The sequence below is a fragment of the Mytilus trossulus genome, chromosome 2, assembly GCF_036588685.1.
Source record: "Mytilus trossulus isolate FHL-02 chromosome 2, PNRI_Mtr1.1.1.hap1, whole genome shotgun sequence".
Taxonomy (NCBI): domain Eukaryota; kingdom Metazoa; phylum Mollusca; class Bivalvia; order Mytilida; family Mytilidae; genus Mytilus; species Mytilus trossulus.
Window position 1 is genome coordinate 21,180,357 of NC_086374.1, and position 25,831 is coordinate 21,206,187.

Here is a 25,831-nt window from a genome sequence, read left to right on the forward strand (position 1 = left end):
TTGCCTGTCCCTGTAATTCAGTGGTTGTCGTTTGCTGTATATCATTTTTTCGTTAACTTTTTATTTGTACTACGATTGGTACAGTAGCAAATCGGGGAACTCCTAGCCTGTTCACGAACCAGCGTAGAAACATTTTGAGTGCATGCGATTACTTCAGTTTTTGTAACAATACAATTTTCATTTATACTTCTTTGGTAATTCTTTCCCAATTCAAGCTCTTTCCACAAAAGAAGAATAATAGTTGATGATGGCGAGATGATGAGAACTCCGTATGGCGCACGGATAACTTGGAAACTACCAGGAGGGAATGATTTAGTCGCTCATCTAAAAGATAAGGACAAAATACGGCACAAAAAACGCTGGAGTCAGGTACTAATATTAGACCTACCTAACATTATACTGTGTCAGAAGAATATGAATACTAGTATTTAGTATAGTAGACAAAAAAACTAAATGTAATATTAGTTATCGCTATTTTGTGCATTTTTCCTTCGATCTTTTTTGTTGTAACAGTTGATAATTTTCATATTACTCTACTTGCTTGAGATTGAAGATTATCGCTAGAAACTAAGGAGGCACGTGGCGTTGCTAATGAAATTGACAACTTCGTCATAGGTTAAATAGCGATAAACAGATTATCATTGGTCATCTCGACTCGATTGCCTTTCTCGCTTTCTCTGTCCCGGCTCAAGCGAGAAAATTAATCTCCTTGAGATGATCAACGATAATCTATAATCATCTTATCTCCTATATATAAACATAATAAAGGGGGTCATAAAAATACATCGTTAGTTGCCATATAGAACTAGCAACCATATGGTATTTAGTAAGTAGTTACTTCCTTTTCAAAACCAAAATGAAATCTGAAAGTTTTAAATACGAATAAACTAAAAATGAACGATTGAGATACATGCATAAAACACATTTAATTCTAACATGTTATTCTTATGGTTGCCATTTATTTTTTGTATAGACAAACAGAGGTTCTTCAAAATGTTGAAATGAAGTATTGAAGACTTTTAAAATCACTTTGATAGGCCGGCTAGGTTAAATATCACATGTGAAGATACATGAGATAGGCGGTAAGATAAATTCGTTTCACGGTGTGCTAGTGGCATGATACGATATATATGGGGTCACTAAATTCCCTATGGGGATTCGCGCTTCACATATGCAATTTACTGACCCAATGTTACATATCTAAATTCAATTCAATTCAATTCAATTCAATAATGTATTTAAGTTTCATCTCTCAACAATATATTATACAACATTAAATGTAAAAATATATCTTTAGATATAAAAAGAGAATTTTAAGAGACTATTATCTTATATGATTTGCATATCTAAAAATACTTGAATTGGATTGGTCAATTAATTTTTTTTTCTCTTTGTCTACACTTCGATAAACCATGTTTTCGAAACTACTTTCGCAACCTATTCATGCGCGATACACATGCTAAATAGGGATCTTGGATTTTCATTAAATTCATCGAGATTAAAAAAAAAATACATAACAGTTGTTTCTATTTTAGTTTAAACATATTTATTTATAGTGGATTGGGAAACAAGTTTTACAACTTATATATTAATCCCTTTCCACTTTGCGGGTGCGAGTGCTGCTTTGTAGCGGCATTTGCCTACTCTTTTTCGAAATCTACAAGGATGTCTTTAACGTGCATATGGCTCTCTCTTAACACGGGTCAGCCATTTATCGTCCCCGTCCGACGGACTATCATCTTTTCCTCAAGACCATACTCGCAAATGGTGTCAAAGGAGAGCCGAAAATTGAGTTCCTGAAATTTTCATCCCAAACGGGAATCGAACCAGGAACCTTTGTGTTAGTAGTCAGATGCACTAACCACTACACCACGGCTCTTATTTTAATGCATATATAACAAAAAGAAATAATGTTTTAAAGCTTCAAAAACGTAGAAATTAAAATTTAAATGAAATTGAAATAAGTCTTATTAAAATGAAGTTTTTGAGGTAGGTGCTATTTCATTTTAGATTCTGTTGCATTTATAGAACATTTATGGATTTTAAAAATTTAATATGGCGGACATCTTCTTTAGTTACGACCTGTTAAATGGTGCATTTGATGGTACTGAATTACAGTAGCCATATTACACAGATAAATGCTAAAAAAAATCTTTAATATTTGGTTGAAGAATTATAAGGATTTATAAAAATATTTCTAGAGGTTATTGATGTGCAAACCGGGTCTCTAACTCACAAACTTAACATAAAAGTCCGAAAAACTCCTTCGGACTTTTATTCAGTTTGTGAGTAAATCGTCCCTGTTTACACCAGTAATACGTTGGGGCCTTCTGTCCCCTAATTCCGCATCTGTACACACCAATAACCTCGAGAGGGAGAGGGCTTATTTAGGCGATGTCTGTTGCCCAATCTAATTCAATTTATTTGAATAAAATATTTTTAACTAATCACCTCTAGAGAAAAATGTGGTTTAATCCTATAATTTTTTATATTATTTGCATGTCTATTAATACTTGAATGGGATTGGTCAATTACATCCCCCCCCCCCCCTTGGTTTACACTTCTTTTTTTGAATTACAGCAAATTGAGATTGAAAAACAAAACCATAATAGTAGACTTGTTTCTACTTTAGTATAATTTAATTTTGAGTGTAACGCGTCTTCTGATTGGCTGAAACGTTGTTGAATAATAAATAGTTTATCAGCCGATAGACATAATTTAGTTCCTCACGGTCGTCAACGTTTTTCATGGTTTTACACCAGTTTAAATGGAATCTAGAATTAACTTATAAGAAATAACTGTAACATGTTGTCTGTCTATTCGAAATAACAAAAAATATGTGGTGCACACTCTGCATAACGCGCGCATTTTTTATGTCATTTCTTCATAGGCAGAAAAAAATATTACATCCATTCTTTGAATATTTATATATTACATAACGCACGTTATTGCGTCAATACCGTGTAATCAACCAGTCCACACTACTAAACAGCTTTTCTATAAAATCATAACAAATAAGTTATACAAAATTTATATCCATAGACTAGATAGGTAAATACTATTCCGAAAAAAACTACAAAATGATTTACTGAATATGCGTTCCTGTAACAATCGACGATATTTTTGGCAAAAACAAAAAGTGTTCATTATGGTCAGATTTTGGAAAATGTTAAATTATCAAAATTGATAGGTTTTAAAATATAAGATTAAATGATATTTCGTTTCTGTAAATTCGGCTCACATATGTGAATACATAGACCATATCAAAATCGAATTTTTGGAGCTTTCACACTACATATCAAAATGCAACGGCTTCTGGCAAATGTCTTGCAAGATGTCCAATGTCGGATTTCGCTGTTTTTTACAAATAAATTTGTCATTTGCGACGTTATTTATTAAAAATGTAAATTAGTTGCATGCTAAATAGTCCTTTTCCGTAATTGTGCTTTATCTTTACAAAACAGCTATATACTTTTTGATAACTTGCGAAGTCAAAACGACTTCGTTTTCAAAGAAATGAAATGTCTTGCAAATTTGTCCACTGGACGATTTTCGTGCATTTTCAATGTTGTCGATTCAGGGTACTACGCTATTTATGGTGTATCATCTGTAGTTCCGTAGATAGAATTTTCTTGAAAGTCAGATTCTATCAACAAGACCACAAAGCATCATAAAAAAAATGATGACTTGGTTTGTTCGTTTAGATGAGGTTCTTAAATTGTGAAAAAGTTTTGTATCACAAGAGGGTAACAAATCATCTTTATCACATTTTCAAATTTGGGAAGCGTAAGCTGACTGCGATTTATTTTTTATTTCTCTGCAATAAGATTTGCAAGATAAAGACAAAGGGAAAAACACAACTCACTTAAGCAAAAAGCTGAAGCTAGGAGATTAAAAAACTTGCATAATGTCAGAAGGTTTAGGGAAAAAAGAAAAGGTGAAGAAAATCTTAAAATTGTAGAAATTGAAGATGTAACGAATTTTACAAATAGAATGCAAAAATCCAGAGCAATGAAAAAACTTAAGAGAGCACTTCCTCAGACTCCTAGAAAAAAGGCTGAACTTTTGATAAACCTTTAAACGGGGAAAAAATCTAAGCAGTCACCTACAATGGCAAAATTAAGGCAAATGAACATTGTTAAATCATCAAATTCAGTCTTTCAATGCCGTCGGTTTTCAACGTTTCATTTTTCCATGTAGAAAACGTCGAATTACGTTACGTTTGGTGACACCAGTATCGTGCGTAACGTCAAACATATGAGATGAATTATAATTAATAACCTTTTTTTCTGACAATCGTTTCATTTCATAATCTTATTGTACCGCTATTAAAGAAAGTATAGTGAATTTTATAAGCAAGAAATAATGCATTAAAATTTTGATAAGGGTATAAAAATTTAGATTCGTATACAATTCCGGTAAATTTCACGAAACCGGGTCTTTTACTCACAAACTTGACTTAAAAGTCCGGAAATGTGTGTATTCCTATAATAGCATTTTCAACATTAAATAATTCATCTACTATAAAACATTGATAAGAGCATTATTTACAATATCATGAGAACATGTCTACGTCTAATTAGAATAAGATAACATGCTTTGGCACAGCTACGAATCACATGAAATCCAACCCTTCCACGGTCGGATAATTAATCCGCCATATTTAAACCATACTCCGGATTTAGTTATTATAGTGGTTTTCTATTGTCTTAATCGTTATGTTGTTCCGTTGTTATTACAATAGGTGATGTACATGAATTATATATTAAAATGGAAATTAAAAAAAGAGTTTGGAAAATCTGGCTATGAAGATGCATTAGAAAATACGTTTATCTTGGCCCTTGATGGAGACGTTGAATTTGAACCGGAAGCAGTTCTAAGTTTAATGAGACGAATGAAAAAGTCAAAAATTGTTGGTGCTGCGTGTGGGAGGATTCATCCAATCGGTTCAGGTAAACATTGTATTTAGATCAAACATAAGTTAGTGATAAGATGTAATAACTTTTTTGTGAAAAATAAAAGATTCAGTATGAACCACATTGCAATATAATGCGGACTTAGTTTTAGATTAAACAATGACATTTGTTGGAATACATGTCTTGTTCTCTGCCCTTTCTTTCTTCTGTTTAAGATATAAAATAATTGCAAATGAGACAATTTCCAAAAAGACACAAGGCTGACGTAAAAGTAAGCAATTAAAGGTCACTGTCAGTCAACTTTCCACAATGCGTAAATACCCGAACCATACAAAATAAAACAGCTGATTTATATTCAAAATCAAAAAATGAAAAAAAGTGTAAACAGAGTGTTGCAAGTTTAAACACATTTGTGGTAACCAAACACTCTTTCTAGCTTGGACAGTTGTGTAGCAGTACATCATTAGAAAAAAATATACAAATCAGTTTAAAAAGGGCTGGACTCATCAGACACAGGGCAAACACAAAAGAACACATATCAAAAAGACTTCAACCGCAAAATGCCGATATCAGAGTGCTTGTATTTTCAGGTCCAATGGTGTGGTATCAGCAATTTGAGTATGCAATAAGTCATTGGTTACAAAAAGCTACAGAACACGTGATTGGTTGTGTATTGTGCAGTCCCGGTTGTTTTAGCTTATTTCGTGGTTCTGCAATAATAAACTCCGGCATTCTGAAAACGTACACAAGCTTACCATCTGAAGCTAAACATCATGTTCAGTATGATCAAGGTAGCTATGTGGATCAAACGATAGATAACTGAAAAGTATTACACACAACGGTCTTTAATTTCACTTAAAACTAAATTTAATTAGCGCCAAAATAACGTTTCTTTTGTTACAGGTGAATACATGTAAATAATATAAAAATAGTGTTATTCAATAATCATATTAGAGCACAATTTTTGATAACATAAAACATATCTTTTTAAAATCAGTCATCGTAACCATAATGAAAACTACGAAAGCGTATTAGCGGAATATGTTTGACTATATATAAATATTTCTTCCTAACACAACCTTTTGCGAATTATAACGTAAACATTCGCGATAATGCTCAAACTTTTGCGTTATATAACGCAAACATTTGAGAAATAACAAACATTTGCGTTTAACGCAACCGTTTTGCGTTATGAGAGACGCAAACATGTGTTTTGTCTTAAAATTCTCATAAAAGTTTCAAAAGAAGCAGGTTCTATTAATGGAGGATTAAAATCATCCCCCTTTGTACGCAATGCAAAGTAAAAGTTTTAAATGTTATGGACTATAAAACTTATAATGAGCAGTATATTAAAGGAGTAGGTCCGGTAAGGCCCCTTTTTGGCCCCAATTTATGGCAGTTTTACAAAAGTGTTAAAATGTAAACTTTTAGTTATTTATTAGACAGTATAATGCTTCTGCTACATAAATATAGGCAGTTTTTGACAATACAATGCACATAATTTGAGTACTATCACCATTAAGTCATGCTAAATCACTGGAATCTTCTCAATTCTATCATTTTTGTTAAATTTTAGACGGTTTTCGTGTAAAACGAAAGTGGCCGCATTCGTGTTCATCTTTAATATTAAAAAGTAAGTTGTATTTGATGATAATACATAATATATATAAAGGTTGAGGATGAACACGGATGCGGCCACTTTCATTTTTGACAAAAACCATCTGAAAAGTGACATTTTTCGGCATATTTGGTAGATTTTTCATCTTTATGCTTGAATCGGATCGTTTTTAATGACTAAATCAGTTAAACTCTTTCACATAAACTAATTGAATCAAATGAAATAGACACTTAAGTGTTTAAAAAGTTGCCAAAATCTTTCGTCAGATGAACCTGAAATTTGAGGCCAAAATCGGTCCTTACCGGACCTACTCCTTTAGCAATTAGAGGAAATTTAAGTTATACCGAAGTAAATAAAAAGTCAACTCTGCTAATATAGCTATATCAGAATTACACATACTTCTAAAGTAAGCTTTTGTTTGAGCATTGTGTAACGTTGGATCGATCCAAACAAGCTATATCCTATTGCAATAAATGTATCAAATATAGATTTTGTATTTCTCTTTATTAAAATGAGTATCATAATAAGCTTTCATTTTACTGCACTATCTGACACACCAAAGATTAAAATATACCACTTTATATTGAAATGTGACCGTATAGGTACAAAATGTTCGTGATTTTTTTTTCTTTTCTAACAATTTCCATATCTTTTTGCACAGTATTATTGAGAAAGTTAAATGATTTTGACAGATATTATTTATTTTCTTGCATTTTTCCGTGTTTTGAAAATACAGCAGATTTTTCAAAGATTTTGAAGTAGGATTTCAATTAATAACATTAACGATCCAATACCAGATCTTTCAAGATCCAATCGGAATATTTACGATCGTTTCCTCGATAAACCGAATGACTGCCGTATAGGGGTAAAGATTCATATTCAACCTGAATTACAAAAGTTTCCTATTATCTGTTTAACTATAGATGTAATACCTAACAAACTGCCAGCTAACATCCTGAACTTTAATCTTCCTGTTTTTCAAGTTGAATATATTATTCTTCGATCACTTCTATAATTTGTTAATTGGATCCAATGGGGAAGTATTTCTGTTCAAGAGTCTTTTCATATGCCGTACCCAATCCTTATACACATAGTTACTTATGAACTCTTGTAAGAAAGCCATCGTGTTGTTACTCATACCCCTTCTATTCTTATGAAGTAAGTTTTTTTTTTCTAAAATAGCCTTCTATCTTTTGAAAGAATCTGTCGGTTCGATTTAATTTTCTGTCCTTTAATTTTCACGGTCATTTTACTTTCCTTACTACAGAATAGGGTGTTTACAATTTTCATAAAACATTCCATGTTATTTTGAGGTTTAACATATATCGCTCATTATATTTTAGGCGAGGATAGATGGTTATGCACTCTGCTTTTAAAGAAAGGATGGAAAATTGAGTATTGCGCAGAATCAGATTCGTACACATTTGCACCTGAAGGGTTTTACGAATTTTTCAATCAGCGTCGTAGATGGACTCCTTCCACAATGGCTAATATTCTAGATCTAATCTTAGATTATAAGAATGTTACAAAAACCAACCAAAATATTTCATTCTTGTACATAGTGTACCATATCTTCCTGTTTGTATCTACTTTACTTACACCAGGCTCAATATTCATGCTGATATTAGGCGCTATCATTTTGGGATTTGAAGCAATTCCACCATGGCTGGCACTCATTCTAAACCTCATTCCTGTTGGCATATTTATATTATTGTGTTTATATGCCTCATCACAAAAACAGGTACACTATTTTATTATATAGATATAAAGATCGGTTATATGATTTCACACGTCAAAAGGGTTTCATGTTCTTTTATAAACACAATTAAGACACCCCCTTCAATAAATTCAACCAAACCATTACCTATTTCAAAAAGCTTGAATGCGAATCTTAACAAGCAATTCGTTGAATTTTGTTTTATAAATTGTGTATTATTAAAGTATATGTTAATGTTAAAATATTTAAAAATATTTACGATGTGATAAAATTAAAGTTAACGATAAAAAAAACTAGCTTCAACGTGAGTGCATCCATCAAAGTGAATTCGAATGCAGATAGGAAACTTTTGCAGTTTAAACTGTTATCATACATTTAATCCTGCTGCTTTATCAACAATTGGCATGGAATTCAAAATCATCCATATAATTAACAAACATTTTTGTCGGAGTATACATATTTTTCATCGGAAATGTGTACAAAAAAAACACTTACATAAATAAAGGAAAAATATAAATTGATAGAAATATGATCATATAACTTTAAAGACATCATTTTACATCATACTGTAGGAAGATATCTATTTTCTTAACTATTTATTACCTTGTATTATTGGTACAAGTACAATCAACGTACTAGCTTTGACTAACAGTGACATGGGTTTATTTTAAACTACTAGTTGAATGGAACAAGTTTAAAGGTGAACTTCTGTTACGTTTATTTTGTTTGTACATATACACCCTGTATAACCCCGATACAGATGAAACCGGACGTTGACGCGTTCGAGTCGAACACACCGTGTAACACTGATTTCAGTCAGTAAGGAATTAATACTTTTAAAGACAATCCAATATCTATTCTTCGGATATTTTGCTCCAATATATTCTTTGACATAATACTCATTAGTTACTAAAAGGTTTTTCAAAAATATAATATTTTTATATACAAACATCAAAAAACGCACGACGATATCAATGATAAAACGTGCTTGATATTTAAGAGATAACTGTATTGTATTTGAAGCTTTAAGGACGTCCATCGGTAGTTTTACTGTCGCAAATTTAGTTTACCTGGCGACGCGGAGCGGAGACAGGTAAACGGGTATTTGCGACAGTAAAACTACCGATGGACGTCCTTAAAGCTTCAAATACAATACAGTTATCTCTTTTCTAATGCAAAACAAGTTTATAATTAAATTTCAACCATTATTTCAGTGTAAAATCTTCATTACAGAAAATTCCGCGAAAAGATGTTATCTTTTTTGGTCCCTACACTAGTGACGTCATAGGTATGCTTCCGGCGTCAAACATAAACACCGGGCGTTTTCTGGCTTCTGTGCCGCTTCAAAATGTAATAAAATTTGATAAAAAGAAGATTTTTAGGCGCAACAAGTGAGTTTTTTGTTTATCATTGTAGAAATAACATGTCAATATATTCCGAAATTCAAAATGTCGGCTTCCTTAGTTACAGACAAGGAGATAGAGAATTTTACGCTTGCTGTCATCCAATCAGAACAATTGTTACAAAATAATTGCATTAGAATTTTAAACATCCAAAACTTTATGTTTATCGTACCTCAGAGTTTTTAAAACATACATTTTTGAAAACTTCATAGTATGAATTAACAAACTTATAAAGATTGTTTGTTTATGTTGTATCTAGAAACAAAAAAATACACGTTTTAAATTGCCTTTATTTTCATGTTGTGTACGCTTCGTTGTCATTACACCTTTTTATATTCTAATGCAATTATTTTGTAACAATTGTTCTGATTGGATGACAGCAAGCGTAAAATTCTCTATCTCCTTGTCTGTAACTAAGGAAGCCGACATTTTGAATTTCGGAATATATTGACATGTTATTTCTACAATGATAAACAAAAAACTCACTTGTTGCGCCTAAAAATCTTCTTTTTATCAAATTTTATTACATTTTGAAGCGGCACAGAAGCCAGAAAACGCCCGGTGTTTATGTTTGACGCCGGAAGCATACCTATGACGTCACTAGTGTAGGGACCAAAAAAGATAACATCTTTTCGCGGAATTTTCTGTAATGAAGATTTTACACTGAAATAATGGTTGAAATTTAATTATAAACTTGTTTTGCATTAGAAAAGAGATAACTGTATTGTATTTGAAGCTTTAAGGACGTCCATCGGTAGTTTTACTGTCGCAAATACCCGTTTACCTGTCTCCGCTCCGCGTCGCCAGGTAAACTAAATTTGCGACAGTAAAACTACCGATGGACGTCCTTAAAGCTTCAAATACAATACAGTTATCTCTTAACTGTACGCTTCGTTGACACAATATTGCGTTTATCAATGAATTTTGCATGCATTAAATTATGCTGTGATATGACTATAACCAATATGCATGTTTGAAAATAATAATTTACCATCATAACATGCAGACAGCAACCCATAATGTCCGTTATATTGTCGAAAAACTCTTGGAGGAAATTTTTACATGTAAAACATTCTCATGTATACGAAAGTGTGAATTGGTAGAAAAATACAATAACTCGACAGATGCAACTATCATGACTAAGCATACAGATATACACGTCCGAATATCTAATTTGATAGCATTTTTGAAAGTGTTTACCCTAAAACAGTCAATGTACGATTAGGTGGTGGGTTGGGTGCCCGCTAACATGTTTAATCCCGCCATATTCTGTATGTGTCTGTCCAAAGCCAGGAGCGTGTAATTCAGTAGTTATATATATATATATATTTTGTTCACTATTTTGTGCATAAATTGGGCCGTTAGTTTTCTCGTATGAATTGTACTACATTTGTTATTCCGGTGTGTTTTATAGCGGTATGGGCTTTGTTCATTGTTAAAGGCCGTATGGTGACCTATAGTTGTTCATTTTTGTTTCGTTTGGTCTCTTGCGAAGAGCTGTTTCAATACCACATCTTCTATTTGATATAGGAAGCAATCAAAAACAATCAATGGATTATAGGTTAAGCCTTTTGACCTGAATCTCAGAGGCGTGTCCTAAAAGGGGGGGGGGGGGGGGGTCATAGATTACCATAGAGTTACATTAGGCTAAAGAATTGGTGTATGCAAGGAACATGTAACTGATAGCCATCAATAGTAATACAGTTACTTTAATGTGAAGATATCGGGATGAAGGGATTAACTGGTTTGCTTTCTTCAATTATGTTTTGTGTTTGTTTAATTTTTAAGGTATAAAGATTATGCTTAAATTCTTCGGACATTAGTCTTTCTACTGTGGTGCAAAAATCTAAATGATTGGTCAGGTCATTCTGGTTATTCATAAGCACCTTTAAAGTCTATACCCACCCATATGCATTTCATTCAATACGGTATTTGATTAATTTCACAGAAGACCACAGGGACCATATTTATAATCCCCAGTTACCTTTGGCGTCATTGGTAAATTATGGGTTGAGCAAAGCATCGATCAACAACCTAACCTTAGACATTTGCTGTGTTTCTTCTTTCATGTTGGTACTTAACAATATATGGACCCTTTTATTTGTTTATGACACGCGTACGTAATGGCTGATTGTTGGTTGCTTAACGTTGACTTGCAAATATTTCATGCATGTTCAGGAAAGGCACAAAGTAGCAACACATACTACATGCAAGTCCTAGAAGGAGACCCTCCGGAATTACGTCAGAGACGTTTTGACTACCACTGGATAAAATGATGTATACTTTGTAAGAACACAAATGGTGCCTTTCAACAGGCTATTTAGGGACCTCTCTTGAAGTTTTTGCAGGGGTTCGTAAAGTGTAGTTAGCATGGTACTCTCTTTACACGAGACATTGGATTTTATATTCCCTTTCGGACTGGACGTGACTATGTACTTTTACATCCCACACAACTAAACGGGTGGCCAACTTCGGTCAGTTTTTACTGCCGATCGGAAAAAGACCAAAGTGATCATATCTAATAGTATATTTCCCAGTCACCTTTAACCAAATTCTTTCATAAATAAAAAAAACAGGTACAGCAAAACTTTCAAATATTGTGGCCAATTTTTTTTTTGACCACAATATAGAAAGTTTTGCTGTACCTGTTAAATCAAAACATCACTTAGCATTATTACGATTTATGCACACTTATGAGAACTCATAATATCGTACATCCTCTCGATACTGTTTATATTTGGCATTACACAAGTTCATGCGTTTTATTACGTCTTTACCTAAAAGCGTAGGATATACTGATTAACACTTTAGATACATGATTTACATCTTAGCTGTAATTCGCTTTTTGTTTTTGTGCCTTGTATCGACATTTTGAGTTAAGACAATGGCAACTGAACTTTTTTTTATTATGTTGTGCTGTTACACCAGTGTTCTAGGTTAAGGAGAGGGTTGGGGCTCACATGTTTAATCCCGCCGCACTTTTTTTGTCGGTACAACGTCAGAATCCTGTAGTACATTGGTTATATAGATCTGTCATTGTTTTTCTACTTTACATAATTCATAAGTTATAAATTAATAACCGTAAGTTGTATCGTTTTAATTTTTTTATATTTTTTCTTCATATCTCGGCCTTTTTTAGCCGACTTTATGGTATAGGTTTTCCTCATTGCTAAATGTTGTACATTGGACTATAATAGTTGCTTTATACACCCACTTCATTTAAACTTTGGTGGAAAGTTATCTCACTGGCCATAACACCACATCTACAAAGCTTCATATGTAAAAAAAGATAATAAAAAAATAAAGCAGTTGGAATGCCATCTATGGCATTCGGCAAATGAAGTTCAACGAGCTCCTACATGTATGTCTGCTTTCGTCTAGGCGAATTTGGACCAACATGGACAATTGGAAGAGCCTCAAATTGTAAAAAGGATGTCATTATATATTTTTTGAAACTTTATTTCCTCTGGAATATTTTTATTATCTGTTCATTTCATCTGGAAAAACATTGAAATTCTCAATTTTTAATAGAAACATTCCAAGCAGGTGTACGCTGGTGAAATATTTCAATTTTGGCTTTGTATGACAGATATTCTAAGTTCAATTTCTTTGACTAAGTTAACAGATGAACATTTACAATAAAATAAAGAAAAAGGGTCGCCGACACCATCTCGAAAACCTTGACAAGAATGTGATTTGTGACGGTTTTTGTCAACGAACTGTACAGTGATTATTTCAAAACGCACAACGAACGCGACACATTTGGTGGCACGAACAATACAGTAAGAGAAAATTTATTTTGAATGATATTGCGTTTATCCTAAGTTCTAGGGAACATTTGAAGGCACGTGGTAGTTCAATGTATAGTTATTTAGTATTGCTTAAGGTATTAATACGCAAAGGTGTATGCACGAAAAGATATTCAGCATTGATTATATCATAAACCGTATGAAATTTCACCATGTCTGTGCGTTTTGCATCTAGCATTTTCATCAAACGTTTTATACAATATCTAAAACTTACAACAACTGTATAATTGAATAAATAAACTAACATGCTCATTGACATATTTATATATACTCAAATAAGTTCTAGAAAAGCATTCGAAATTATTGTCATCCCAAATGTTGTCCTGATTATCGCTTCGAACGCGTCAACATCCGGATTCATTTGTATCGGGGTTATACGGGGTGATATATCCCATATTCAACTTGTTATTTGATAAGGTTATGATGAAAATCATAAGTTACATAAAACGTGTTACAATACTACAATAAAAAAATATATTTTTAAATGAAAATTCCTATATGTTTTAGATATAAGAAAATAAATCTGTTAAGGTTCGTGTAGACCCTATCGCTAAAATGGCCGTATTTTCTCCTCAAAATTTACTATGAGTACAGACAAATCTGTGCATTTGGAATCGTTTTAAGGCATAGCATGCCCTAGATGAATAAAATTCAAATGCATTTTATGATTTAGAAAATTCATAAGTTAACTGGATTTTGCCGTACACTTTTTTCGTCCCTACAGAAGATGATAAAATTAACAAACAGTTGAGTTTACCTTGATATGGTCCACTCAGGTACACATTTTTAATAACCAATTATTGTCATGTATCTATTGTCCATCTAATGTCCATGTCAATCAATACTGCTTACTTCAATTATTACCTGTGGGGAAGTTCTCAAACCTGTTTCCCAACTTAGTTGATTTTGCCACCTTCTGTAGGAATGAAAAAAAGTGCACAGCAAAATCCCGGTAAGTTTTTACTTTTCTAAACCATAAAACATATTTGAAATTATTTTATCTAGGGCATGCTATGCCTATTTTTTTTTACAGATGCGCAGGTTGGTCTGTACTCTAGAGTAAATTTGAGGTGAAAATACGGCCATTTTAGCCATAGGGTCCACATGAACCTTAACATTTTGGGTATGGTTTCTTAAACAGTTAATACAAACCGCTCTTATGCATGGGCGTAGAAAAAAATCGCAATCAAAGAGTAATATCAATACAAATATTTCACTTCTAATGTATACTAGGCAAAAAAAGAAACGTTTCAAAAAATATTTTCATGAATAAAACTAGTAACCTGAATGATTTATTTATCAAATTTACTTATTTATAAAAATATCGGAAATGACGTGACGTCATTTTCTGATTTCAAACAAATTATCATTTTTTTTTAATTACCTGTATAGAGTTGGAATCGAGTTGTCCTTTTTGTCATTTATTGTGTCGAACATGATTGTTAACAAAAAGTCGCATTAATAAAATGAAAAAGTTACAACGTAAAACAATGTCCTGTTTACGCCAAAATGAATGAGAACGAGCTTTTGGAATGTTGGCAGCAGGAATGACTCAAGTGCAGGTTGCAAATCATTTTAATGTCTCTAGAATGAATATTGCAAGGCTTAAGTTTCCACTAAAGTCAAAATATAGGACACTTCATAAACATTTAAACTTTGCCTGTATTTTTCAACCTATAATGAATAAAGTCATAAACTATGAGAACATATGTTCATTTAAACATACTTTACATATACTCATTGTGTAAATTGTAAATAAACTTGAAATTGTTATGTTGTGGCCAAACCGGTTCTTGGGGTGAACACTAAATTTTCCAAAAAATCTGCAGGACTGCAAGACGACATTATTTGCTTAAAATTGGTATGGACGAATACTATTACATGTAATGCAGGGCAAGCTCATGCTGATTTGTCACATACATATGTTTTAATGGCATGTTTGTCCGATTTCTGTATTGTACCTTCGGTATTCGTTCACTTAGATACATGAAATTAACTGAAACTCGAAAATCAATACATTTTATAAAAAATAAACATGCGCTTGCCCTGCGTTACATGTAATAGTATTAGTCCATACCAATTTTAAGCAAATTAAGTCGTCTTGCAGGCCTCCAGATTTTTTTGAAAATTTATTGTTCACCCCAAGAACCGGTTTGGCCACAACATAACAATTTCAAGTTTATTTACAATTTATACAGTGTGTATATGTAAAGTATGTTTAGATGAACATATGTTCTCATAGTTTATGACTTAATTCATTATAGGTTGAAAAATACAGGCAAAGTTTAGATGTTTATGAAGTGTCCTATATTTTGACTTTAGTGGAACCTTAAGACTCGTCTTAGAGATACTGGCACAACAAATTATCGCCCCCGTAGTGGCAGGCCACGTAAAACGAATTTACGTCAAGACAGACACATCCGCATCATTCATTTCCGGAATCGAATTGTGAACGCGTCACAAACTGTACGACAAACCCACGGAAGACATCACATCAGAATATCTGCTCAAACAGTTCGTAACCGATTGCGTCAAGTTTGTATAAGAGCTCGTCGTCCATTGAATGGACCTATCTTTACGCAGCGTCACAGGATGGCGCGACTTAAATCGACACGAGTACGGATTCGATGAAATAGGCAAACATGGATACAGCTTCTTTTTACCGATGAATCTAAATTCAACTTGAAATTGAGCTACGACAGAGCCAGGGTCTTCCGGAGACGCAATGAACGATTTTCTGATGCGTGCGTGCAGGAAACAGATCGATATGGTGGTGGCAGAATCAATTCATGGTATGGATCGGAATTACCTACCAGGAACGCACCGAGCTGAAAATTATCGTTGGTATAGGGACGAAATTCTGGCTCCAGTTGTTCTCCCGTTTCTCCGAAGACATTGTTTCAACCACGTTTTTCAGCAGGACAACCGTTACGCCCGTTTTCACGTGGCACACATTTCGATGAACTTTTTAGAGAATAATCATATTATTCGTGTGTTGCCTTGGCCAACAATGTCTCCAGGTTTATCACCAATTGAATATCTTTGGGACGAACTTGGACGACGTATCAGAAATAGCCAAAATCCACCGGAAACGCTAGCCCAGCTCCGAACAGCACTTTTCAGGAAATGCTACAACATCCCTTAAGATATTATTCGACGTCTTATTGATTTCATGCGACGGAGGTATCAGGCGGCCATAAATAAAGGCAGCAGTAGTATACCGCTGTTCAAAACAGACGTAATAGATCTATATTTGTAAGGAGTTCTGTGCTGCTTCGGAAGCCAGTACATAGTTGGAACTTTCATTGAATTTGGTTCTGCTTGTAAAGAGGAAGCTAAATAAAGGCAACAGTAGTATACCGCTGTTCAAAATTCATAAATCGATGGACAAATAACAAAATTGGGATAACAAACTAAAACCGAGGGAAACGCATTAAATATAAGAGGAGAACAACGACACAACATTAAAATGTAACACACAGAAACGGAATAAGCATTAGACAAAATCCGATGAGAATAACAAGTATAACATGAAAACCAAATACAAGAGGTGGTCACACAAGGTATTCACATGATAACCCGAACCCGAACTTGTCCTGTAAAAAATGTCCGAAGAATGGGCAATATTGTTTTCAATAAAGAAAACTTGTTACTGTTATCTTCAAAATCATGTTAGCTAACTATTCCAATAATTTTTTGTTATCATTTTTTTGTTATAAAACAATTTAAATGATCTTATAAGCATGTAACGTTTACTTTTTTGCCTAGTATATATTTAAAAACAAAACCCAGTAGACCTCTGTTCTTTGCCTGTTGATATATTAAATCAAATTTTGGAGGAATGCAACACAATTCCATTTTGAAGTCCTGAGTATGAAATCGTCCAAATTTTAAATGCATATTGTTATTCTAAATTTTTTACCAAAATTGATCGCCATGAAGATCACAAAAATATGTCAATAACGGTTTAGATTTTGTAAATACTGCCGGTTTTTTCCAATGATCATTCTGTAAATAACACATTCCTGGCTATTTTGATAATACAGTAATTATTTATTGTGATGATAGTCGTAACATCATCCACGACCCACTCCGTACTTACTGATCTACATTGATAAAACGAGAAAAAGCTGACAAGTATTAATTAGATTGTTTGATGAACATAGATGATATACCTATTCAACATTTTAAAGATAATTTTACTCCTAACAACAACCATAATTACACAGTTTCCCGTATCAAACATAAGTCAAAAGAACTCGTCAAAGAGGTTCACAAAAGGACATCACGAATTCACCAACATTCCAACTAACTTCATTTTCGGTTAATGACATATGTACCAAACATAAACTTTTCAGGAATTTTGCTATTGTTATATTATAGTTCGTTTTCTTTGTATGTTACATTTTAACGTTGTGTTTCCGTTGTGTTGTTTGTTTTCTCTTATTTTTGAGTGTGAATCCACATCACTATAAGACGTGTCACGGTAATTCATTTATTTGGTTTTGATGTTATATTTGTTATTCTCATAGGATTTTGTCTAATGCTTAGTCCGTTTCTGTGTAAGTTACATTTTAATGTTGTGTTGTTGTTCTCCTCTTATATTTAATGCGTTTCCGTCAGTATTAGTTTGTTACCCTGATTTTGTTTTTGCCCATGGATTTATGAATTTTGAACAGCGGTATACTACTGTTGCCTTTATTTAGCTTCCTCTTTACAAGCAGAACCAAATTCAATGAAAGTTCCAACTATGTACTGCCGTCCGAAGCAGCACAGAACTCCTTACAAATGTAGATCTATTACGTCTTCAAACTATTATTCCACCATTAAATTACCTACTCTCGTTACTGGTAAACTTCGTACAAACCTGCCAATAGATTGTTCAAATAAGGCCTTTGACAATAGTGGAATTAATTACTTTTGGAGTGTCAAAGTTCGTTGAGAGTACTTGTTAAATGGTATGCTTATTTGGTGATCTAGAATCTGTTCAATGCTTTGATTTTTCTACCCTATATAGCACTTTGCCTCAAATTATTATAAAGAAAAAAATCACATACCTGATTAAATGTGTATTTAAAAATCCAGAATGCGAATATATGTGTTCAAACAAAAGAACTGTGTCAATTGGACCTGCTTTAATACTTATTTTGACCTTGAATTTTTACTAGGTTATATTTTTGTAAGCTATGGCGATTACATATATATATCTTCAGATTATCGAGATTCCTATGGGGACGAAATGTGCACCAGTTATTGCGGACCTGTTTCTGTGTTGTTATTAATTACAATTTATGACTAAAATCAGCAATGACCCATCAAAATAACATCTAATTAAAATGTTTGATAGCACTTTCAGATATTAAAATGATTTATTAGCTCTCAATAATGACGAATACAGTATGAACACCAAAGAGATTTATTTTGGATCTTGATATCAAAATCTTTAACGAAAAGCTTAATAATATCAGTTCATACTGTTTATTACTTAAAATTATCATTGATAAAAGGACATCATTCGTAAACGCAACATGCAGACTTCGTAGACGTACAGGTATTTTACATCCAATATTTAATGGTAATATTCTTTGCAAAGCACAGAAATGTATGTTTTATTTTGATATGATGAGACATAAACTTTCAATCAGTTTAATTGAGTTCTGGAGCTGGAAAGTCAGAAAGTCAGTAACTGCTAGTAGTTTTTCGTTAATTTTTAAGTAACATTGTCAGTTTGCTTATTTTACTTTTGTTACCTATTCTGACATCGGATTTCGACTTCTTTTAAACTGAGTTTTTAGAAATTTTGGTTCTCAATGCTCTTCAACTTCGTACTTTATTTGGCCTTTTTAACTTTTTGGGATTCGAGCGTCACTGATGAGTCTTTCGTAGACGAAACGCGCGTCTGCCGTATATACTAAATTTAGTCCTGGTATCTATGATGAGTTTATTTACAACCACTGGGTCGATGCCACTGCTGATGGAGATTTATTCCCCCGAGGGTATCACAAGCCGAGTAGTCAGCACTTTTTGTGCTGACATGAATTGTCATTGATATGGTTATATTTATAAATTTACTGTTTACAAATTTTTGAATTTTTTGAAATACTAAGGCTTTTCTACCTCAGGCATAGATTACCTTAGCTGTATTTGGCAAAACTTTTAGGAATTTTGGCTCTCAATGCTCTTCAACTTCGTACTTTATTTGGCCTTTTTAACTTTTTTGGATTCGAGCGTCACTGATGAGTCTTTTGTAGACGAAACGCGCGTCTGGCGTTTATACTAAATTTAGTCCTGATATCTATGATGAGTTTATTTACTGTGTGAATTGCTACATTTTTCACAACATTGAAAGACACACTATAAAATATGAATTGAAATGGCTTAATTTTTTTTAGTCATACCAAACGTTTATCAAAGGTGGTATTTAGACAAGTTATATCCCTAAATACATAAACATTAATTAACAAATCAAATCAAATCAAATATTTTATTGTCATATAAACTTTACAGTTTGTGACCAACATATATTAATACAATAAACACAATAAACATATATGCATACATATTAAACACACAAAATATATTAACAAAACAGCCTTACAAACAGTATCAACTTTTAGGTAAAATTGATAAGTATGCATACATTGAGAGGCCTTATATGTAAAATAATATAAGATATTATTCCTTATTACCGTTTGTGTGTTAGTTGTTCTTGATGTTTAAAACGATAAATTTGTTTCAAATACACTCACGATTTTGTACATTTTGTTAACATATGACACTTTATTCATTTAGCTTCAATATGCCGCCGTTCTGTCTGGAGTATATGTGATAGTGATGGTTATTGTCATGATTGGTGTTATACGAGATGCTTTAAATGAGGGACTTTGCTCGGTTACCACCATCTTACTGTTGTTTGTAGCCGGAGTCTTTGTTATATCAGCATTCGTACATCCAAAGGCAAGTGTTGTTAAGTGAAACTATAAAGCGGCGTTCACACTCTGGCGATAATGTCTGACACAGGAGATCAGACAGCGATAAGACACGAAAAGTGAAAAGTCGGATTGCTATCTTCATTGATCTGGAATGTCCTATCAATGTCTAAACGCAGTCGTAATAAAGATCCCTGCGGATCTTAGATTGTCCGGATAAGTCGTCAAAGCAACCCGACAGCAAGGTTTGCCCGGTAACTTTCATGGAGAATCAGTCTATTTTGTTTAGATGGTTTACAATCGGTACAATGTTCTGTCTTTTTTTGTATTGTTAAAAATGGGCGCCCATATTCTCACGTTATATAGCCGTCAAAAGCAATAGAGATAACAAAAAATATCTACAACATTATCAAAAGATAATAGAACTGTTGGTGACCTTCTGCTGTTGTTTTTTTATTTGGTCGGGTTGTTGTCTCTAGACACATTCTCCATTTCCATTCTCAATTTTAGATAACATTTAACGTGTGGACAAACAATTTGTTTATGATTGTTTAATGATCAAAATCTCTTTTTTTTGCTGCTTTAATTATATTGACGAAAAATAAATTATATTCCAGGAGTTTTTATGTATAATGCCAGGACTTCTGTACTTCGTCGCCATACCATCGATGTCTATGCTAATGTTCTTGTATTCTATTGGCAATTTACATGTTGTTTCTTGGGGAACAAGGGAAACTAAGCAAAAAACCGAGTCCGATTCCCCAAAGAAGATTCATACACCAGAAAAGGAAGAAACCGGTTATTTTTGTTCACTTGGTAATTTTGTTAGGTGAGTTATTTAATTTGTACGTTTTATCTGGTCCTTTTTTTATATAAGCTCTTCAATATTTGAATGTAATCTTTTTTTTCCAAATCTATTCGCCTTCGAAATCACCGAAGAGACATTGATTATCGAAATGCACTTCCAGTACAGTCAAATTGGATTGTTGTTTCATGGTCTTGGAGGTTAGCTTCTTTCCAAGTTTCATAACAATCCATAAAGATTTAAAAAAAGGTTTATCTCACATAGTCTGTAAATGTTAATTGTAAATACCAAAGCTGTCTATCGATTTACTTTAATGAAACTGAACATAATACATATATTTTCAAAAGTTACCTTTATACATTATCTATAAGTAATATAAAAGAGTTTCATAAAATTATATAAAAGTTTGATAAAGAAATTGACGTGTAAAACAATCAAGTTCAGACTGTATTTATTTGTTGAATTAAAACTTAGATCATCAGGTACATTCGGAAAAATTAAAATAATTTTTTCAAACATCCCGAACTGTAAACCTTTAACAAATATTTTCATAAAATATTAAAAATCATTTTTGTCGAGTCTGCAACATTTATGTCGTTGAAGCCAGACATAGCGATCTTAGATTTCGTCGTCGGCGACATCACGTAAAGGTTCAGATTTTGAGTTTGAATGCTAATGAAGAAACATTTTCCGTTGTGATTGCTGCATGGTAATGTGTTTTTTTTTTCTTCTTGGGAATGTACGATAGTTGCCCACATAAGTACAAATAGAGAAAATAGGACAAAGCCAAATAAGGATGAATTTTAAAACTAGTCTTCAACGTGCAAAGCACTGAATGAATTACAACATGCGTATTTGCAACGTTGACCTATAAGTGCAACAATAATCCATATTCTCTATCATATTTTGTACCACTTTAACACAATATACAGAAAATATATTGTATTTAGACATAGCTCCATCATTACAAAAAAAAAAGATTCTTTGATATTTCAGTTGTATATTTTGTCCAACAAACAAATATACCAAAGAGGACTTTATTTATACCAATATGCTGAATGAAGTAAATGTTTTGGTGAACAAGAACGAGAATCAAGAAGAGGAGGGGAAAAGTGAAATAGGTATCAAAACAAGCATTTAACAATTTTTATACTTTATGCGTTTTGTATAGAACATTATTTTTGGTAGATATAAAATTATGTTAGTTTTTTTTAAATATTTTTTTTTTAAATAAAGTTACCAGTTTTTCAGAGCGAGAGTATCTTCTTAATTTCATATTTTCTTGCCATTAAAAGATAATGAACAACATTTTTGTTCAGAAATAAATTATTTATATAGATAATACTTAGTACGATGCAAAATAAAGGTAAACATGAAGTTGTAGTCGTCAGATAAACAAACAAACCGTGGACATTTGGGTCAATGTTCACTATTGTTTCTCAATCTAGGCGGTAATGGTAATGTTTTTTTCTAGGCCCAGTTTCACGAAGCTTTCTTAGGACTAAGACATTTCTTAGGATGATCTTATGACATATCTTAGTCCTAAGTGGGTTTCACAACGTGGTCCTCAAGTAGGACATCTCTTAAAGTTTGTCATAGAGTTAGGACTACACGAGAGGTGTCTTACGATGGTCTTAGGATAATAATAAGTTTATTTGTATAAACTACACTCATTTTTTATATTAGTTTTGCAATTTATTTTGATATTATATAATTATCTATTCTCCTTTCCCTGCTTATATCTTCATCTTTATAGATTGACGGATTATTATGATTTGTCAACAATGAAAATTCTATGTATTTATATGCACAATTTTATCCTTTTACCTTTTATAACCGAAACAGTGGGAAATTAATACAAAACACTTGTACAAAAAAAATGTCATAATTGTATTCTATTTTTTTCAATTTTGTATTAAACAATTTATAAATATATTTATTGGTGAATTATTTATAATAGCTAATTTTCATATAAATTACCTTATATTATATTAATATTATTTTATATTAATTTTGCAAATTATCTAATTATGTTAATTAATACGTTAACTGTAAATTCAGTAACGTTTGGTAAAGATATTCTACATTTACATGATTTTTCCGGTGAATCAATGGTTACATTTGAAATTTTAAAAAAACTGGCGACAGGTTTAGGATATCTTTGCTGAGATCATTTTAAGACAGCTTTGAGACGAGGTCTGAAATATGTCCTAGGATAGTCATAAAAGTATCCTAAGACATATCCTAAGATATATCTTATGACATGTCTTAGGATAGCTTCGTGAAACCGGCCCCTGTTGTTAAGTTATCGTTAACTTGGATATGTGTGATGGCTTGTTTCGATGCTGATGCATTTTCGCATATGTGGTTAAATTTTCGGGGTACGAAGTGAGATTACTTTATCCGTAAATTAGCAAACCCCGAAAATCTTTTTGTAATACGGCTCCTCCTGATAAACACTATAAGTTCTGTGAACACATTTAATAGCTCCATAGTTCTACACATTTGTTCTATGTTTCCCTTTTTTTCTAAATCAACACAACTAATTAATCTCAGTCACTTGTTTATCATAGAAATGTGTCAAATATCACTACACAGAGATTTTTTTATTTACACACACCTTTTGAGTTCCTCGTTTTGAGGCGCATTAGAGATCTTGACCCATTTGTATAATAATTCCTTAAAACTCTGCTTTACTATAAAAAGACGAATATGCCAATGTGGAAACGAAGTTCAGGTTTTATATCTGAATGTTAACAAAAACATTCAACTACATGAATACGATCACATCTTTAAGGGTAAGGAATATTTTATATTATGTGATTTGCATTACATGGAAGCCCGGAAATATAATTTTATTTCATTTAAAAAGACCACACTAAACTTAAGAAGTACACCCCTGTAAATTTGAAACACTTAATAAATTATTGTTGGTTTTTATTATTTCTTGATATGATAGTGTTATTGTGTTCATTTCGTAATACTTTTAGACAAAGAGCATATGGAAGAAGTAGCTGACGGCTCAAATAAGTGTACCGAAAAACGTGATGAAATTAAACATTTAGAAGAAAAAAAGGAGGATAAAGAAAAAGATGACAATCAATGTCATTATTATGCCGATGAAACGTATCCAATGATCGGTAAAAAAGAACTAAAATTTTGGAACTCAACAATAGAGAGATATTTAATGCCATTGGAAACAAAAAAAGAAGAAGAGATCAAAGTTCAAGAAGAACTAATAGAATTGCGTAACAAAGTGTCACTGTTTGTTTACTTGTTAAATGCAATCTTGGTCACAGTTATGTTTGGATTAACCCAAGTTAACACTTTCAAAGATTCTTTGTCTATATCAATATTATGTGATAATAATCCAGTAGCGATAGTGCCAATAGCTTTACTTTTTGCTGTTGTTTTTGGATTACTTCTTTTGATTCAATTTCTCGGTATGCTGTACCATAGATTTTCTACTTTAATACATATAGCCGCAAGCACTGACATCAGAGAAAGTTACGACATTAAAGAGGCCAAAAAGGAGAAGAAGGTTTTTGAACTTTTGACGTCTCCAGAAGCTTCATCACCACCAAAACACGAACCCTCTTGTGATAAAGCAAAAATTATTCCAAATGGTAATAGACAAGTTCTAAAAGAAAATATCGAACCAGTAAAAGACCTTGATGCTGTTGTTGGGGAAAATCTTAAAGGTGCTTTATTTCAGAAGTACCAAAAAAAACTAGTTGAACAAGTCTTGGGTATATGGAAAAAAAATGCGAAGAATGTTAATGATGATAAACCTGGTATGTTACAGCTCGTTCAAGCAGCTACAAAACAGAAATTAATTGGTCATAAGAGTAATAAGCACAGAGAAGAGGATGCGATGACAGAAATACCCGCTAACAAACGCCCAAATGGAAACAAGGTGAAGCCAATAGACAGTCCAGAACACAAGAATAAAATTTCGTCATCATCAATTTCAAGTCAAAAGGAGGATAACGTTAGAAAGGAAAATGGCTACGATTCTCTAAGTGAAAGTTACAATGGTCCTGATACTAATGACTCGAATGTTTAACAATACTGAGTTATGCTTAGATTTTTATTTAACTAAGGCCAATATGCCACATTTATTATATCGTTTATACTTTTGATAATCATATTTTTGATAGACTGGTAGCTGGATAGCGAATTAATGCATGTTTTTGTCACTCTACTGGTTCTTTTGGGTTTATAACTTAGAACTTGACTTGGAGTTCTCTATCTTTGTAATATTTTAGTATAACCAGTTGTCAACACACGTATTGTACTTATTAGCTTAATAAAAATGTAAACTAAATGTAGAAACATTAATTTACCTTACAGTCATAAAAATAAATGAAGAATAACGATCGCATCATTACAAAAAAAATTTACTGGTAATAAATATTTATATATTTTTATAGTAGTGAGCTGTTAGCAATTCATCAAGTATAAGTTCTACCGCATTTATATACAGGGATAAATAATGGCCACAATAGTACACTAATGTTCAAAAGTTATAATTCGATTGAGAGAAAAAACGGGGTTACAAACTAAACTAAAAAGAAACAGGTGAACGAAAAGACAGATTAAAGAAAAAAAAACAACAGAAACTCTAAAGCGAA

At 32.5% G+C, this 25,831-nt stretch overlaps 1 protein-coding gene across 1 annotated transcript; it reads left to right on the forward strand.

Annotated features, from left to right (window-relative positions):
- The first annotated feature begins 220 nt into the window (after window positions 1–220).
- Window positions 221–25,494, forward strand: LOC134706717 (chitin synthase chs-2-like). Its single transcript, XM_063565906.1, has 8 exons — window positions 221–369; window positions 4,745–4,952; window positions 5,507–5,707; window positions 7,878–8,275; window positions 20,256–20,420; window positions 21,010–21,221; window positions 22,194–22,318; window positions 24,188–25,494. The coding sequence occupies exons 1-8, from the start codon at window positions 256–258 to the stop codon at window positions 25,261–25,263; spliced, it is 2,499 nt and encodes an 832-aa protein (XP_063421976.1). The 5' UTR covers window positions 221–255; the 3' UTR covers window positions 25,264–25,494.
- The last annotated feature ends 337 nt before the right edge of the window (window positions 25,495–25,831 follow it).